The 18,695-nt window shown below is 44.4% G+C and overlaps 1 protein-coding gene across 2 annotated transcripts in view; it reads left to right on the forward strand.

Moving 5' to 3' along the window:
* Positions 1 to 18,000, forward strand: part of TNNC2 (troponin C2, fast skeletal type) — a 60,248-nt gene extending 42,248 nt beyond the window's left edge. Inside the window, exons 1-6 of one of the 2 annotated variants that reach the window (XM_086932579.1) lie at positions 9,016 to 9,153; positions 10,283 to 10,337; positions 13,412 to 13,555; positions 14,237 to 14,351; positions 15,365 to 15,501; positions 17,425 to 18,000. In XM_086932579.1, coding sequence (XP_086788705.1) covers positions 9,145 to 9,153; positions 10,283 to 10,337; positions 13,412 to 13,555; positions 14,237 to 14,351; positions 15,365 to 15,501; positions 17,425 to 17,456 — 492 coding nt within the window. In that variant the 5' untranslated portion in view covers positions 9,016 to 9,144 and the 3' untranslated portion in view covers positions 17,457 to 18,000. Of the gene's footprint in view, positions 1 to 9,015; positions 9,154 to 10,282; positions 10,338 to 13,411; positions 13,556 to 14,236; positions 14,352 to 15,364; positions 15,502 to 17,424 lie in introns of those variants that run through there. The other variant, XM_086932580.1, reaches the window with a different exon arrangement.
* The last annotated feature ends 695 nt before the right edge of the window (positions 18,001 to 18,695 follow it).

An 18,695-nucleotide genomic window follows, 5' to 3' on the forward strand; every position in this document is an offset into this window, starting at 1 on the left:
CCACACGAGAGAACTGAAAAATGTAAACATAAAAACGAGGAAATGTCACTGAAACCTCTGGTAGATTTCAGTCTGGGTATACAGGGAGATTCCAGAAGAGTCAGGAAAACTCCTTGATTAGGAAAAATCCTCTGAATGAAATAGCTGTCTCCTACAGTAAACTTGTGTGGTACACTGTTAAAGTCCGTCTATGCTGGCTCTGCCTTTCATCCTTCCAAAGTCAATACAATTATTGCAATAACTTATCTGACCTTCAAGAGACAATTTAGTTTGTGGTGTGTGCTCTTTATATGTATATTCTTCTTTTTCTTCCTCTTATTTTTATTCAACTACTAACTCCATATCGTCATGAAATTGATACTACCCAAACATGCCTTTCAAAAAGGTGATAAACCCCAAAACTTCAAAGAAAGAGATAGAAATAGATCATACCCATCGATATCTTCGTGATATGGCAAGTGAAAATGAGTCTGTGGTATATCATGTGCACACACTTCACCTCCCAAAAAGTCAATGTCCCAAAAATGTGTATGAATAAAAAACACAATTAAAATTTTGCACTGAAAGAAAGAGACTAAGGCCCAGATTTACTTATACTTTGCGTCACTGCGTTGTCATTAAGTGTGGGCGGAATTAGCTGAATTTGATTCCATGGAATTTTATGGAATTTCATCTAAATTATGTGAGATTATGCAGAATTCCTCGACAGTGTGGAGTGGGCATTTGGTACTATTTTCCTAGTGACAATGCACCCTGGTGTCCAAAAATGGAAGTGAGAATGCATTTTGCGCTAAGAAATAACCCTGCCAAATACCAAATGCACTTACAGTGCAAACCCCTCAGCACCCTTATGAACTCTGCGGTAATTACTGCAAAGTATATAACGTTGCCGAGGGGTATGCACTGCTGCTCATACCCCTTGGCGCCATCACTGCAGAGTATGTACGGGCACAGAGGGGTATGCACAGCAGTGCACGTCCCTCTGTAATGGTGCAGGGCCCAAGTCCCTTATGCATTAATGACTGACACCAGGGGCGGACTGGGAAACAAAACTGGCCCTGGCAAGGAGCTCGGCCGGCTCCCCTGGGAGCGGCTGAGCTGTTTGCAAGGGCCGTTTTTGTTACAGGGGCCAATTTTGCAGTTATGCTGCAAAAACGTCCCTGTCACAAAAACGGCCCCCAGGGGCCAAAAATCGGCCCCCACCCTAGCGGCCCACCAGGGAAATGCCTGGTGCCCGCTATGATTAAACAACAAGGGGTGGTGATGGACAGAGTTTCTGAATTAAGCAGAATACTCTCACCCAGTCAAGAGATCAGGGCTAGGTCCAACACCGTTTTTTAGCTCACTGCACCATCCCAGCTCAGAACCTGGCTATATGCAAATTAGCCTGTTCCTGTCCCAGTGCATGATGGGAACAGAGCAAACCAAACTACCAAGCCAATTCTTTCACTGGGAAGGAAACAAGCTTCCGGGGACCGGTTTCTGGCATTACAGCCGTCTTCGGCCCGGCTTGCTTGAATCCTGATGGTGCAATGAGCAAGGGACTCACATCTGAGTATACCCTTCCACGCTTATGGTGGACAAAGTAATTAAACAACAAGGGGTGGTGATGGACAGAGTTTCTGAATTAAGCAGAATACTCTCACCCAGTCAAGAGATCAGGGCTAGATCCAACACCGTTTTTTAGCTCACTGCACCATCCCAGGTCAGAACCTGGCTATATGCAAATTAGTCTGTTCCTGTCCCAGTGCATGATGGGAACAGGGCAAACCAAACTACCAAGCCAATTCTTTCACTGGGAAGGAAACAAGCTTCCGGGGACCGAATTCTGGCATTACAGCCGTCTTCGGCCCGGCTTGCTTGAATCCTGATGGTGCAATGAGCAAGGGACTCACATCTGAGTATACCCTTCCACGCTTATGGTGGACAAAATAAATAAACAGCAAGGGGTGGTGATGGACAGAGTTTCTGAATTAAGCAGAATACTCTCACCCAGTCAAGAGATCAGGGCTAGATCCAACACCGTTTTTTAGCTCACTGCACCATCCCAGGTCAGAACCTGGCTATATGCAAATTAGTCTGTTCCTGTCCCAGTGCTTGATGGGAACAGGGCAAACCAAACTACCAAGCAAATTCTTTCACTGGGAAGGAAACAAGCTTCCGGGGACCGGTTTCTGGCATTACAGCCGTCTTCGGCCCGGCTTGCTTGAATCCTGATGGTGCAATGAGCAAGGGACTCACATCTGAGTATACCCTTCCACGCTTATGGTGGACAAAATAATTAAACAACAAGGGGTGGTGATGGACAGAGTTTCTGAATTAAGCAGAATACTCTCACCCAGTCAAGAGATCAGGGCTAGATCCAACACCGTTTTTTAGCTCACTGCACCATCCCAGCTCAGAACCTGGCTATATGCAAATTAGTCTGTTCCTGTCTCAGTGCATGATGGGAACAGGGCAAACCAAACTACCAAGCCAATTCTTACACTGGGAAGGAAACAAGCTTCCGGGGACCGGTTTCTGGCATTTCAGCCGTCGTCGGCCCGGCTTGCTTGAATCCTGATGCTGCAATGAGCAAGGGACTCACATCTGAGTATACCCTTCCACGCTTAGGGTGGACAAAATATTTAACAACAAGGGGTGGTGATGGACAGAGTTTCTGAATTAAGCAGAATACTCTCACCCATTCAAGAGATCAGGGCTAGATCCAACACCGGTGCCCGCTATGGCCAGTCCGGCCCTGACTGACACACATCAGTTAATTAGTTAATGGGTAGAACTGTCCCAGGGCACGTGCGCCCGGCCCCTTTTATTACCAGAGTCACATGTCCTGTGATGCCTGTGGTGGATGAGTTTGGGGTGAGGTGTAAGCCAGCCTTCTAGGAGTGGATGGTACAATAACAACTAGACCAGTGATTAGCAGGTCACTACACCCCCAAACCTCATACATACTCTATACTCTGAAGAAATCACTGCAGAGTATGTAAGGGTGCCAGGGGGTATGCACCCTAGACAAGTAGTGGTGCGAGTGACCCTACTGTGGTGGTCGGATAAGGCAACGGGCAGGCGGATGCTGGATGTTTTGCCATCAGGATGAGCAATCACATGCTTCTCCCCGCTCAGACTCTCAAAGGTCCCTTGACATGATTTTGCCGGCCAGATTGCAATGTTGGTCAACAACAAAAATAGTGGCTACAGACGAAGTTTCAGAATGCAAGTCAGTCCACACAAAACCAAGCTCGGCCTCTCGTCAACACCATTGTATTTTTATCAGACTACTCCTCTTTTTGGAATCCAGGATAAGAAAAGAGACGTAAAGTAGCTGTAGTGCCATTAAATTAGCACAGCTGGATGTTGAAGCTATTTTGAGGTCATTTCTAGGTCATTGCGTCGCATAAAGGGGGGGGGGGCAATCCTGACATTATTTGCAGGGGTATTACTCCCCTTGCAATAAAGACTCATTCATACTGTAACGCATTAGGCATTGAAATGTCACACATACACACTGAGGGGCAGATTTACAAGCCCTGTGCGCTACTTTTGCGCCGCTATTGCGTCACTTCTGTGATGCAGCGGTGGCGTAAAGCTAGCGCCGTGCTGCGACGGATTTACAACGTGACGCATCCAGGGAGATGTGTCACGTTGTAAAGCCCTAAGCCACATGAAACCTGTGCCAGGTGGGCGTTCTGGCGCAGGGGTGGGGCGTTCCGGTGCAGGAAGGCCTCGGAAAAGTGCCTGAGTGAAATCTACAAGATTTCACTCAGTCAATTTTCTGACACCGCTGCGTCAAAACTTTGCCCTGGCTTGTAGCAGGCATAAGGCTTGAAGCACCACGTTGTGTATGGGCAGCCACGAGCATTACTAGAGTTGCGTCGCACTTGCGACACAACTCCAGCAATGCGCCACCCTTCCGACGCGAGATGCGTCACGCATGTTAAACCCTGCGTCATGATGCGCCGCATTGTAAATGCGGCTCATCTGTGGTGGCGCAAGGGTAAACTTGCATGACACATCTTATCTGGCCCATCTCTGCTGATTTGCAGGGATGCGCCAGTCGTAATAAATCTGCCCTTACATATATGAAAATGTCGCACATATGGTGATAACTTGGCAGCTATAGCAATTTCAGGCAGGAGACAGCTAAAATAAAGCTATTTTTGGCTTCAAAAATTGGAAGTCTCCCACCTGAATTGGTTCTGTTGGCATGAATGCTATTATTAATGTCAGGGTCTCTGCTTACAACTTTCCAAATGTAGGTCCCTCCCTCTCTCTCTCTCCTTCATCAGAACCCTCATAGTCCCTCCTCTAAAAGGGCAGAAGACTGTGTAGGAGCAATGGGCGGTAGAATGGGGGCCCCTAGCGGTTGTTTTGTAGAAATAGCACAAGAAAGACATCTGGCCACACGTGATGAGTTTGGGATATGCTTGTACTTTTAAAACAACCTCAAGACCAATGCGGTAAGTAATTGGATATGGGTACGCTATATATTCTCTCCTATCACACCGAATTCGAACCATTAGCTTCGAACACTTGAGTAACCGTCGAAGAGAATAAGTGAGGTAGAAAGCGGACTGCACACCTGCTTTCACGCACTAACAGCATTACTGGCATTGCAGCGGGCCCATACTCTGTCCTCCTGACCCAGTCCTTATGACCTATCACCTCGAACTTGAGACAACTGGTACCATGTGGGACAATAACCGTCGTTGATGACTAGTTTTACAATAAACATACAATTTAAAAAAAAGAGTGGGCATCGGTTTTGGGGGCACACCTGACTGTTGCCTTCTTCATAATATTATACATTTCATGTGGGACTTTGACGTTGTAGAGGGGCGTGTCGGCCACTTTGGAATGGATTTTGACATGTTGCAGTGATTTTTTTTATAAGGTTGCCACCTGTTCAATAGAAAAGTATCGGCCATTTGTTGTTATTTTAATGGCTTTGCAAAGGCCTGGACATGATACTAAATAGGATTTTAAGCAAAATCGCATGTATTCATTCGTAAAATGACTTTTCTGCCTCTGTTTACCTTAATTATTAGCTCTAGAACACATTTAAATGTGTTTTATATTTATGCTTGGAGTTTGAAGTCTGTATAGGTAAGGGCTAAAATCACTGGCTTTGCCTGATTTTGCTTACTTTTATACTGGCCAGAACATTAAAACAGATGTACGTTGTTACAACGCATGCTTTTACCACGCATGCTGTAACAACGCAAGTTTTAAAACGCATTCCATTACAACGCATTACACTGGGGGGTGCTGGATAGTGATTAGTTTAATTTACTATTCCAACACCAGTCCCTGTGGACACTAGGGAAGGTGTTGGATAGTAAATTAAAACTATTCACTATCCTAGAGCGCCCCCCAGTGTAATGCGTTGTAATGGTTTTCGTTTTAAAGTCTGCGTTGTAATAGCACTGCATGCTAAAAGTTGCGTTATAAAGGTTGTTCCCCCATTAAAACACCGGTGGTGGTGGCAACCCCATTTGTTGATCGTTTGAAAATTAAATCTGGCCATTGTTTGTGGTTCATTGGTCACTGTAGAATGATTTTTGAATGTTGCTTAATGTAGTGCAATCGATGTTAGTCAATTTCGAAGTGAATTTTCCCTATTAAGCATTTGAGCTGTGTGCCCATTTTAGGATGAATTTAGCCATTGTGTTTTACTGAATGTGAGTATTGTACTGTACTGCAATTGTATCTGTATAGTCCTAGTGGATAACCCTGTGGTTCTTAATGATTGTTGTAAATTTGCTGGCTATTGAGTTAGCCTTGAGTTCTGCAGAAACTGAAGCATTTCTTTCAATTGCTAGTGGTGTATTAAGTTGTTTTTATATCAGTAAACTCTTAATTCATGTTTGGCTCCTATTTGCAGGCGCATGTTGCACTTTCCTAGTGGATTGTAGAAAGGAAAGCTTTTTGAAATAAGTTTTGGGTGACTGTGCATTTCAGCCCACAATTACTGTAAATGTTAGCGTCCTAATTCATATGCTCACTTTTTGCAGTTTTCATTCTTTTACGTATTGCATGCCTATCACTCTGTGCAGCTTTCACTTCACCCCCTTCTCCAGTTTCAAATGTCCAGGACATTTCTCATGTCTTGTGAAAACATATAAAACACTTTATATTCATAATTTATCAATTAAGCAATATCTCCTTTGAAAAGAGTAATTTCATAAGAGAATAGTTTCAAGTAATTCATGCTCATCTCTTCTTGTCACGCTAGCAGGGTATTACCGGGGTATAATAAACCCTCCTTCTATTCCTGTCCTCAAACGGGGATGTCAGTGTGACTCTATATTATGTCTCAGTCCAAATAGGGGGGTGCTGTCAGTGTCCATTCCCCATTTCGTACTTTTCCTCTGTGGTGGCTGGTGTCAGATTCTCACCCAAATTCAATGCCTGTCCTCTGAGCATTTTGGCTGACCATTTATGAATAAGTGCACGCATTTGACATGACTGTCTGTATTTAGTTGATTCAGATATTAGGTGCTATTAACTTTTGTGTGGGCCAGGTTGTTTGGTTACGGGAAATTGTAAGACCGTAATTACAGTACATCAATTGTGAATATTTTGTTTATTTTCTGTGAATTTCCTTTCTTTCTTGATTCACTGCACACTTCTTTGATCACTACCTTTTGTGCACGCTCTCTCGGGCAACCTTTTTATTCTAATAATATTGAAAACCTTGTGGAATATCAATTTTGTGATAAGAGACAATGAATTAAACATTGTTTTCTCCCCTGTTTTGATATTTTGGTGTTGTAGTGATATTGCCTTTTGTTCTGAGTAACTGAGCTCATTTATGGTTTGGAGCGTATTTGTGAGGAACGCCCATGAACACTTAAATGTTTCAATATGTACTGATTGAATCAGTGAATTAAGTAATAGGTTCTGGACCATTGTTTATTCTTATCGCACTATACCCAGGTCCGTATCCTTTTGGGTTACCCCCTTTTTCATTAATGGTGTCCTCTGAGGGGAGCAGTGTTATTCGCCATTTTGCTCCATTATTGCTGGTGCAATACTGCTCAAGTGCAAACCATAATTTTGGTCCATATATTATTATATAGTGTCACGTCTCAGTGATTGGGATTGCACATAAATTGTGAACAATTATTTATGGAGTCAATAATGCTGTTTCACAGAAACATTTATGAGTACGTGAAGCAGTACTATAAAAGTACTCTTTTACATGCTTTTACGAGTTGGACTAGAATTGTCCAACTCCTCATTAGTAAGAGGGAGAAAAGTGAACAGTCCTTTCAATTTGTACTAATTGTATAGGAATAATCCCTGAGAATTCCCATTTTATGTGTTTCGGGACAATTTAGAGAGTATGTAAAAGAAGACTACAGGAATACTTTGTATGTACTTTAAACGCCTTTGTTGAATCTGCACCAAAGTGTCTGACTTTTGCCCCTGTGCTGAAGGTGTGCACAGTATATTCATTGCACAGAATATCGAGGCCAAAATATCTAAACCGAAATATCAACAGGTAAGTACAGATGTTCAATGCCAAAGTCGACATATATATATATATATGCACACACACTCACATATATATATATACACACACCCACCCACACACACGCACACTCACACACACACACACATATATATATATATATATATATATATATATATATATATATATATATAGTTCCAAGGTTTTGCTACGATAAGCAATACACGCACTCAGAGAAGGTACAGCTAGTGGGCGTTTATTTCCAAGGTAACGCTACGCGTTTCAGCACAAGAGTGCCTTGGTCAAACGTGTGACCAAGGCACTCTTGTGCTGAAACGCGTAGCGTTACCTTGGAAATAAACGCCCACTAGCTGTACCTTCTCTGAGTGCGTGTATTGCTTATCGTAGCAAAACCTTGGAAATATTGACATTACTCGGCGGTGGGGTTGGCCGAGTGGAACACGCCACCTGACTACGGGAACCGGATCCCGGAGACTAACCCTCTTGCAAAGTGATTGAATATATATATATATATATATATATATATATATATATATATATATATGTATATATATATATATATATATATATATGTACATATATATATATATATATATATATATATATATATATATATATATATATATATAGATATATATATATATATATATATATACATATACCACATCTTCAAGGTACGTAGATGTGAAGTTAGGCATTGCAAACCTATACTTCCCTATTTGCACTCCCCATTCATATATTTTGTTCCTTGATATTCTTACATTAATGACCAAAGAAGGAGCGTGGAAGGACACACCACACATGGCCTCCAGTGATAATTTTTATTAATTGAAACAATACCTTTTATTTACTTACTTATTCTTGTACCACAATATTCTGGGGTCGATATTCAGTACTGCAGTACTACACTACTGCTCGTAATGTTTCATGTGTTTGTTAGTGTTTAAAGACTGATACCTAGTATATACCATCATGGACATCCTAATAGGCATGACATTGACTAGTTAATCTTATGGATACAGATAACTTTACCTTGGATGACTTTCTCAGTGACAATTGTAGTGCTTTGAGGGCTGCTGTGCTGGGCTTTAGTGGTCAGCCATAATATCCCTGGCAGCATTTCTTCAGCTGTGAGCATCTCTTTAACCGTAATGTAATACAAAATATTCAGGTAATGGCTTAAATGGTTGAATGCAGGCCAAAGTGTTCTCATCTTTTCCCTTTTATCCTGTGTATGACATCATATGCAGTCCACTTTCTACCTGTAAGCGTAGTTGGTGAAATGTAGGGTCCCTCCTGTAGAATGCAGCTCACCTTTGGGGACCAGGAAGGAAAAGGGGTGCTAGACCACGCAGTGGCTGTAACCTGAGAGACCCCCCAGAGGATGCACAGTCTGCAGTTGGGTAAATTTAGACGTGTGTCATTCGACTACACAGTGCCTACTCCCATCGCTGCTATAGTCAGAGTCGGGGGTCTTGCTGGTCAAGGAGTAACACAATCCAGGCCTTGCGCGTCTCCCTATAAGGAGCCCTGGTGTCCTTGCTAAGAATACCGGCAGATATCTTGAGGCACAAGAGCGGGGAGCCAGTGCCTGGTGTTAGACTTCGTGTGACTGTCCAAGGCGCTGCAGGCCTTGGTAACCCGCCATCATGAGTCAGGTTAGTGCCATGCCCTGGACCCGGGCATGAACTTCATCCCATGGATGGGGGCTCCTTCAACCGAACTGCCTTGGCTTCCTTTCTTGATGTCTGACAACTCCCACCATGGACTTGCATGCACAGACAGAGGGCTACCTTGGGGTGCAGGCTTTCCTTTCTGCATCTGATTTTTGGATTTACTTTGAAGAGTTTTTGATTTTTGAGCACCACCCTGGGTGGACTCAGACATGTCCCTGCCGCCTGCTCACTCTTTCATGTTTTTTTTTTTTGTTTTAGATTTTGTGCCTGGATTTGTTTTGGCAGGAGGGTCCTGTCACATACAGGATCGCTGTGGGGCTTCTCTGTCCTACTTTAGATTTTGGGATCCCTGCCCTTCGAACAGCAATGCAACTCATGGTGCTGGCCTGTAGTATCTCTAGGCTGGAGGTTGCAAAGGCAGGAACATTCCAGAACCTGTCTCAGTTTGCAAGTTACCCGAGATCCTTTAATGGTGCTTAGTGAAAATATTGCTAACAAAAACATTGACAACAAAAACTTTAAATGTAACCACGTGTGTGATGAATGTGTGTTTTTAATGTTTTAACCCCTTCCAAACCAAGGGATTTTGCAGGAGGCATTTTTGACTTGTAAACATGCCTGCACTACAAAAGTGCAAACAAATGCTGGGGTGGTGGTGAAAGCACATGATGCAAACTCACAGCTGCTCAGCCAAGGGGGCCTGGGGGAATAGGATAAAAGGGGCAGGGATAAGGGCCAAATGTGTACTATACAATGTATTTTAGCTAATCACTCCTGCTTCCCATCCACCCCTTTACTAGAAACACAATTGCGAAATGAAATCAATTGATGAATATTCCTGAAAAAAACACCAGTGTGAGAAAACAGTTGACACTGGTGTTGGTGTTTTGTTCAGCAATATTCAACACGCGTCCTTTTACCGGTCTGGGGAGCTTTTCTTTTCTTGAATGTGGGGAGAGAACGTAATATACTTCCAGTCGCCCTGGTGTCGCATCAGTGTCTTTACACCTGGGCAGGGTTGCCTCATTGAAGCCTTCGACATATTTCCACTTCCTGCAGTCACCTTTGTTGACCTGGCGTTGTTTTCCTTGTCTCTTTTCTCTATCTACAGCCAACAGACCAGCAGGCGGATGCTCGCTCCTTCCTCAGCGAGGAGATGATAGCTGGTGAGTCAAACGTCTCTTTTACAAACTTACAGTGTGGGCAGCAGAGATGAGATAGACAGGGGGGTGATGGGGGGCCGTGGCTGATGAGGGGCGAGTATATCCCTTCTGGGGAAGGCCGGGGTCTTTCCCCACTGACTCCCAAACTGACTATCCTACAAAGATTAAATTTGGCCCTAGCCTTCGGTATTGAACCTAGAGCTCGAGTCGGGTTTACACGTGGGTGGACGGCGACCCCCCACTCTTTTCAAAGGTTAGACGCCGTTCCCCCTGCAAAAAAGCTGGGCCCCACAGAAATAAGCTGAACGTGACTCGGTGTAATTTTCAGACACCGGGGACACGGTCAGCACGTGACGTCATGAGGTAATTTCCATAATGTCAGTTCCCCACTTCTTTTAATAGGACTTGTGCCCCGATTTTGAACCTGACAATGTTTCAATGACAATGAAATGCTGCTCCAACGAGTTCCCTTGTAATGCACTGAGCCGCATAAATGGGTGCCACATAAATGGAAGTTTTGACTGAGAGATTAAGGTAAAATTAAGAACGTACATTCACAACAAAGGTTCCAGGAGTATGATGCACACGTGCCCCCCTTTCCCTGATGGCCTCGTTCAGAGTCCAGTGCATGAATAATATACCAGGGTCTCAGTCAGGGAGTTCATGGAACGGGTGGTTTTTCTGTGGGGTGTGATTTTATGCTCCTGGGCTATTCCGGCACAGAAATAGCCCTCGGTGCCCCCTGTGACCTTCAGTTCACCGCCCTAGAGTGATAGAATTTCTCGCCTTCGTAGTGAAATGAAAGCCTGTGGGGAGCACCTGTTTAAATCAGCCGTTTAGGCCTAATGCAATTACCCTCCCTCCCTGCCCCCTACAGAGAGAAGTATGTGGCCTTTTTAGACATGGCAGGTGCCAGAAATGTCACCTCTTTGAATACCCAGAGGTAGGCCTCACCCTCCCTTGTGCATGTGAACATAACCTGCCCTCGCCATATCTTAATCCAACCACCAAGGCCACTGTGTCTCTCATCAGAAGAGAGCACCACATAACCCTTGTTTTAGAGTCTGTGTGCCCACTGGCTCCAGATCAAGCCATGTGTGAACAAGGGGCCTGTCCCATTTCTCTCTCATTGGGTCTTTACTGACTGTCATGTGGTGGCTTTGGGCCTCAGTTTACTCTCGCCATTCATTTGCATAATGGAGAATGTTCTCATTTCTGATGTGACCCCTCAGAACAGTTCACCAGCAATTCATGGTTAAATATAGGGCGGCCTGGTAATTCTATGGCATGAGGACACCATGTTTCAGGGCCTTTTTTATAACCCACCTGTGCAACTTCATTACTGTAGATTTGATTCGTGGCAGCTGCACCACTTAAACAAAAGCTCAAGTTTACTAAGATTTTAAAGGGGAAATGGCCCGAAACATGGTCACCCCTATAACTTGCGTTCCTATTTTTAACCAATAAAAGAACAGGCAGTAGCCGGTGTCATGAAATTCTCCGAATTGAGATTTGAAAGGATGCGAGATATGTCATGTAACCCAATGACATGGCTTCTCACCTCCCAGCCTGCAAGGACAGGTATGCGTTTCACATACCATTGGCACCAGGACACAAGGGGCATAGTTGAGTACCTCCTCCCCCGAAGACATTTATGTCTTCACTCCATAAGGAGGTCAATGCCAGAAAAATAGACATGTCCTTAAATAGGCTGAGCCTCCAAGGCTACAGGAATAGAAAGAGCACTGGAATGCAAGCGCACTGCCAACCCTTTCTAAGTGATAGCACAAATGTGGCAGCCATCTTGGCAAGAAAGACTTCTGTATTCCATTCTTAGGCATCTCTAAAAGTGAAGTCACTGTGAAGGAACTATTTGTACCATATGTTATACTAGATGGTTTCAGAATAAGTTAATCTGATTAATAGTCATCAATAATTCGGGTAATAAAATGTAGAAACATGCTTCCACTAATTATTACAATAAAAATATATATGTGGTATACTTTCTCCTGTTCTAAAATAATGCCATGTTGCTGTACAGTGTGCCTTGTGCTTTAAAATGTCACTATTATTCAACAGAAAAAAGGTGGCTAGAAAAAATGAGGGGGCAAATTATAATTTCCGATATTACAGTTCTGTGTTATAGGATTAGGAGAGCACTCAAATGTTGAATAACATTTATTAATGTCTAGCATTTGACCACATAGCTGAAAACACTGTCTAAAACTTTTCGAGTGAGCATCTATGCAAGAATTTGTTTTATTTAAATTAGCGGTGTAACAGCACATCTAGTAATGCCCCCATAGAGTAACGTGTGGATTGCACACAAGGACCAGGGTTGGGAATGCTGTGCACCAGGCCTAGCTCAAATTGCACAGTTAAGTGTGTTTTAGGAGAGAAGATTGCCCGATTGTTTGTCTATTAGAAGGTTCCACGGTGGTTGTGTTCTGGAGCTCTGGCATGGGCCTAGCTTCTGACTGACAGGTGAGTGTGAGCTTATGTGCGGGGAGTCGAGGTTCTTTCTGGCTGCCATATTTAAAGGCTGGTTAAAAGTGATAGATAACAGTGGATAATACCCTTTCTTACACCATTCCAAGCAGTTTGTGTTGTCATTTTTGCTCAGTTAAGGAGAGATACCGCACCAGAAAAGAGCGCACCATAGTGACATTTAAAGTAAAGATAAACGTAGCTGAATGGTTGCCGGGCCCATTACCCTTATTTATTTCATTTATGTGCTCACTGAGCGTTCTCCCAGCCTAGAAGATGCAGCAGGCTCAGTCATATCAGCTAGAACATGATGTTACTGACTCTGTCCCAGCCCTCCCGGCCTTTCTGTAAGTCTCTACGTTTATGATAGGCCAGATTGCTTATGTCCCAGCACCATTACGTTATTGCTGTTCCTACTTTAAATCCCCTGTTCCCAAAGCGCATTTTGAAGCAGGCCATCAAGGCGCTACAGACTGCGCCGAGTTCAGAGCGGAGAGAAGGCGCGTTGACGGTTTTACCAGGGTGTGTTTGCTGCCCCTCTGCTGCGGCGGTCCCTGCGCTCTAACCACATCTTAAAATGTCTCTTGCAGAGTTCAAAGCCGCCTTCGACATGTTCGACACTGATGGCGGCGGTGACATCAGCACCAAGGAGTTGGGGACAGTCATGAGGATGCTGGGCCAGACCCCAGACAAGGAAGAGCTGGACGCCATCATTGAGGAAGTAGACGAGGATGGTGAGTGCCTGTCCCTTCCCTCACCCGCGCACTAGAGCGCTGCCTTACCTGTCACAATGGCCGAGTCTGGCACTGGGAGCACGTGATTTGCATTGCACATCTAGGTGCCCTGTATATGGTCCTTTGTGGCTGAATAAAGGTTGTAACACTCGGTATTGTGTGTGTGTGTGTGTGTGGTGAGAGAGAGAGAGAGAGAGAGAGAGAGAGAGAGAGAGAGAGAGAGAGAGAGATACAGTAGGCAGAAGAGGGGGTCGGAGTACCTTACATATGGCGGGCGGCTGGCTGAATGCGTGTTGTGTATTGTTTCTTTATAGACATGGGAGGCTCCCAGGTATGGATCTGAATCAGGGTGGATATGGTGGGGGCTCCTTTAACATGGTGTATTGCTAGGGGCGGAATGTTGTATATTGGGCCACAATGTATGTGTGATGTCTTTAGGGCTCTATGTTCATGTCAAGCTCTGATACTACTTGGTTTCTGGTGGACACGTGGTGTGTGTGTTCAGTCACAGCTGGTGGGGAGTGTTGACGTGCAATTTGCAAGGATGTGTGTACTCTGGTTTGTATATTCCAGCCGTGACTGCATTCAGGCTGTATGTTTCCAAGTTGTAGGACTAGAGTTTTTTGTTATTAAGTGCAAAATGGTCCAAAATGTGAGTTCCACCTGCCTTTCTCCCTCCAGGCAGCGGTACCATCGACTTCGAGGAGTTCTTGGTCATGATGGTGCGCCAGATGAAAGAGGATGCGCAGGGCAAAAGTGAGGAAGAGTTGGCAGAATGCTTCCGCATCTTCGACAAGTAAGTACCCCCCCTCGCGTCCCTGAGCTTCCGGGTCACAGATGCCAACCTCTCTGACCATTGTCCTAGATGCCAACCCCTCTGACCGTTGTCCTAGATGCCAACCTCTCTGACCTTTGTCCAAGATGCCAACCTCTCTCTGACCATTGTCCTAGGTGCCAACCTCTCTGACCGTTGTCCTAGATGCCAACCCCTCTGACCTTTGTCCAAGATGCCAACCTCTCTGACCATTGTCCTAGGTGCCAACCTCTCTGACCATTGTCCTCTGCTGGCGGCTAGGGCCGGGCACCCAAACTCCTGGCAATGCCCTAGGCAGTCATTCTTTGATCATTTCTTCTCAAGGCGCCTGCTCTCACTATAATGATCATTTTGATGAGAGCTGATGAAAGGGCCGCTTATTTCAGTGACACCACGGATTGCCGTTTTACCTGTCCCCATAGTTCCTTTTCCTCCTTCCATTCATTGGCTCTCCTCACACCCGTCCTCTACGTTTCCCTTTTCTCCTTCCCTTCCTTCATTTTAAAAGCCTTTCTGGCCTCCTTCCCTTATTTCATTTCACAAGCCTTTCTGGCTTTTCTTCCTTTCTTTCTTTCCTTCCTTCCTTTCTTTCTTTCTTTCTTTCTTTCTTTCTTTCTTTCTTTCTTTCTTTCTTTCTTTCTTTCTTTCTTTCTTTCTTTCTTTCTTTCTTTCTTCCTTCCTTCCTTTCCTTCCCTTTCTTTCTTTCTTTCTTTCTTTCTTTCTTTCTTTCTTTCTTTCTTTCTTTCTTTCTTTCTTTCTTTCTTTCTTTCTTTCTTTCTTTCTTTCTTTCTTTCTTTCTTTCTTTCTTTCCTTTCTTCTTTCTTTCTTCCTTCCTTCCTTCTTTCTTTCTTTCTTTTTCTTTCTTTCTTTCTTTCTTTCTTTCTTTCTTTCTTTCTTTCTTTCTTTCTTCCTTCCTTTACCTCTCTTCCTGTTTCATTTTCTTTGTTCCCTCCCTCTCCTCTCGTTTTAAATCTGCCTCCTGCCCCCTCTCCTAGGAACGCTGATGGCTACATTGATGGAGAGGAACTGGGTGAGATCCTGCGCTCATCCGGGGAGGACATCACGGAAGAGGAGATTGAGGAACTGATGAAGGATGGAGACAAAAACAATGACGGCAAAATCGACTTTGATGGTAAGGGAAGCCATGTCTGTGCTTGTGATCATGCACCCAATGGCCATGCTCAACAGCAGTCGCGGTTAGCTTTCTTTATCTCAGTCTCCGGAGGTGGTTGAGTGTCTCACAGGTGGGTGATGGATATGTCTGCCCTTGTTCTTTGGTCAAGAGAGGAGTGGCCAATCTTTCTGTAGTCTTGTGTTGGAGTATCACTGAGTGACCTAAATGTCTCACCCTAAAATTAATTAAAAAAAATATTGCCCCACTGGAGTTATAATAAAAAATCCCTGCTCTACAGCACCATATGTTTGTAAATAATATTTAGGACACAATATTTATATCAGGCGGTAGTTCTGTCTTTGATATTCTGACATACAACCCTACCCTAGTCAGTTGAGGTGTGGTTCGGATTGCAGATACAATGAGATAATGGGAGATCTCTTATCACAGTAGTAGGGGGTGAGTTTGTTCTTTCCTCCACGGTTCAGTGTTGAGCTTTCCTGTGGCATGAATAAGAGATAAGTATTTTGTTGTTCTTGATCCCACAGTTGTGGTGACTTCTTTCCCCTAAGATAAACAGTGTGGGTGGGACTCAACACACAATTCGGCCATTGGATTGTTCATGATACGTGGATGCATTTTTCTTCAAGGCCATTGATCAAGTTAGCGCTTAATGTGTTTGTGTCATTTCCCTCAAGTGGTTGGTTGTTGTTCCCATCCACAGTTAGGCCATGGATCCCTGCTCTCATGTCATTGGTGTGTTTCTTGCTCCACAGTCATTGCAGGGGCTGTTCTGATTGACTCCTTCAGGTGAAGGGTTGGTGTCCACATACAACACTTAGATGATGGCTGGGCCCATTCCTGTCCTGTGGTCCATTGGCGAATGGTTGATTCCCTGAATGCGTATGGGTATTTTTTCATCACACAGTTCAGCAACTGGCATGTGTGTTTTATCCCTGTTGTTGTTTTGTGCATTGTTATATTTTGTCCTGTATTCCATACCCCATTTCTCTATTCTGAAACACATGTAAAGTTTCGTAGTGAACAGGTAGAAGAAGCAAGGGAAGCAATAAACTATGTTCCTCAGAAACGGAGACATCTCACTCTCCCAAAAGTTTCTCGCCATGCCCAACTAGGGGCATATTTACAAAGAAATGACGCAGCGTGGTGCAGCAAGCAATTTAGCAGCGCTGCACTACGTCATTTAAAAAACACAGGTATGCACCTTATTCACACGAACACGATTCACCCCTGTGTTTTCCCTTGCGTCTGCACTAAAAAAGCTGCCTAGCGCCAACGCAGGCACCGTGACGCCATGGTGCAAGGGTGCCTGTGTTGCAGGGATAATTGTTTATGTGCCAGAAGAGACACCAAAGAGTGTTGCGGTGGAACGCCCACAGCAATACCCATAGCATGCCCCTTTGACACAGAAAACTGCACAAAATGGTATGAAATGTACAATGTAGCATTAAGCTATGCAAAGTGGCTTAGCGCTGCATTATAAATAGGGAGCAGGGCATTGCACCACCGGAGCGTCGTAAAAAGTGACGCGCCGGTGGCACAATGCTTTTGTAAATACGCCCCCTAGTGCTTTTGTGACAGCATATGGGTCATGATTAAAAATAAATCTAATTGGTGGCTAATGAGAAACTGACCCGAGAAGAGCATTAGCTGTGAACACTGTTGATCACCATTGAATCCAGAAAAAAGGATTAAGACATGGCTGTTTCCTTGAATGTGACTCTGTCCTCTGATTCTTGCCCACTCTCACAATCTGTTGTCGCTCTGGTTAATATTGGTCCTCTAAATTATGTATTGCAGCGCCAGGGATCCGTGGGGTGTTTGTTGCGCTTAATAAATACTATAGACATACATACATACATACATACATACAATCCCTGGTTGTAGTGGTGACTGCTCTCTCCTCTCTTGCTTCTGCAGAGTTCCTGAAGATGATGGAAGGTGTGCAATAAGTGACCAGACATTCCTGTGCCAGGCCCTGCTGCTGCCGTCGCCTCCCTGTACATTTCGAGACGTGCTGCATCTTTCACAGCCCCTGCCAAGCGCCCACTTGCCTCCTTTTGCTCCTTGAAACAGTCCGCGAATGGACTTCTTTGGTGTAGACACAGCGTGTCCTCGAGATCCCTCCATTCTGGTTCCCTCCTGACTGCCACCAGCGGCCTGCTCCACGTAGACAATTCCCTCTCTGTAGACACAGCCCATTCTTGAGTGCCTCCCCATCTCCCCAGCATGGCCTGTTGCACGAAGACACTAAGAGAAGACCTGGCCTGTCCTTGAGGGACATCTTGGCTGCAGCCCACCGACTGCTGGTTGACACCACCGCTGGAGTCTGCTAATTGCGGACGGCTCCACAGCATCCAGCGGGGCTACCAAGTTGCCTTTCAGCAGCCATTTCACAGTCTGTTTCAATCTCCTGTCCCACCTCTCGATCGAGAAACCTTCGGTAACATTATTTATAATATTCAGATCTCATTAAACGGTGACCATTTTAAAGAAGTTTCTTGTTTCCTAGTATTTTCTTCGTAAAGGAAAGAAATTGTGGTTGCATGGTCTGCAACTGCTAGTGACCCAGTTAGATGAAGAGGTCATTCTTTTTAGGGGGGGGGTTATATAGCGCAAACTCGACCCAAAGCTATCAGAGCACTTTACATGAGCACCAGTTGCCTTGCAGACAGACACATTAATTTTTTTGATAGGCACTGGGGGAATTAGTGACTTGCCCAGAATCACAGGATATTGAGAGGCCAGTTCCCCAGCTTCGAGTTCGACAGCTCTAGCCATTAGGCCACATCCTCTCTGGTACTCTTGCTCTTAGGTTTACTCATATAATCAATCTGTGGGATTGTCACCAATCATCAGAGGGAGGAGAAAATACTTCTTGAGATAGGTATTGGGAATTAACGAGGCACTTCATCCATACGAAGGAACATCTCAGGCCAGCGTTCAACATGTACCTGCGCTCAATGAGTTGTACATCCCCCCACAATGTACAGTATACTGTTGCTTTATAGCTAGGTTTACACTTTACAAGTACATCACAACAGACTGTACGATACCAGAATACCATAACCAAAATATCTTCGAACAGAAATATTGTGCCTAAAAATTGCTTACCAAACTAAAACCCCATTGGAGTTAATGATAGAAAATCGACACACAATGAGACAATATTTTTGTAAATGATATTTAAG

This window comes from Lissotriton vulgaris, chromosome 7, assembly GCF_964263255.1.
Source record: "Lissotriton vulgaris chromosome 7, aLisVul1.2, whole genome shotgun sequence".
In the NCBI taxonomy this organism is placed as follows: domain Eukaryota; kingdom Metazoa; phylum Chordata; class Amphibia; order Caudata; family Salamandridae; genus Lissotriton; species Lissotriton vulgaris.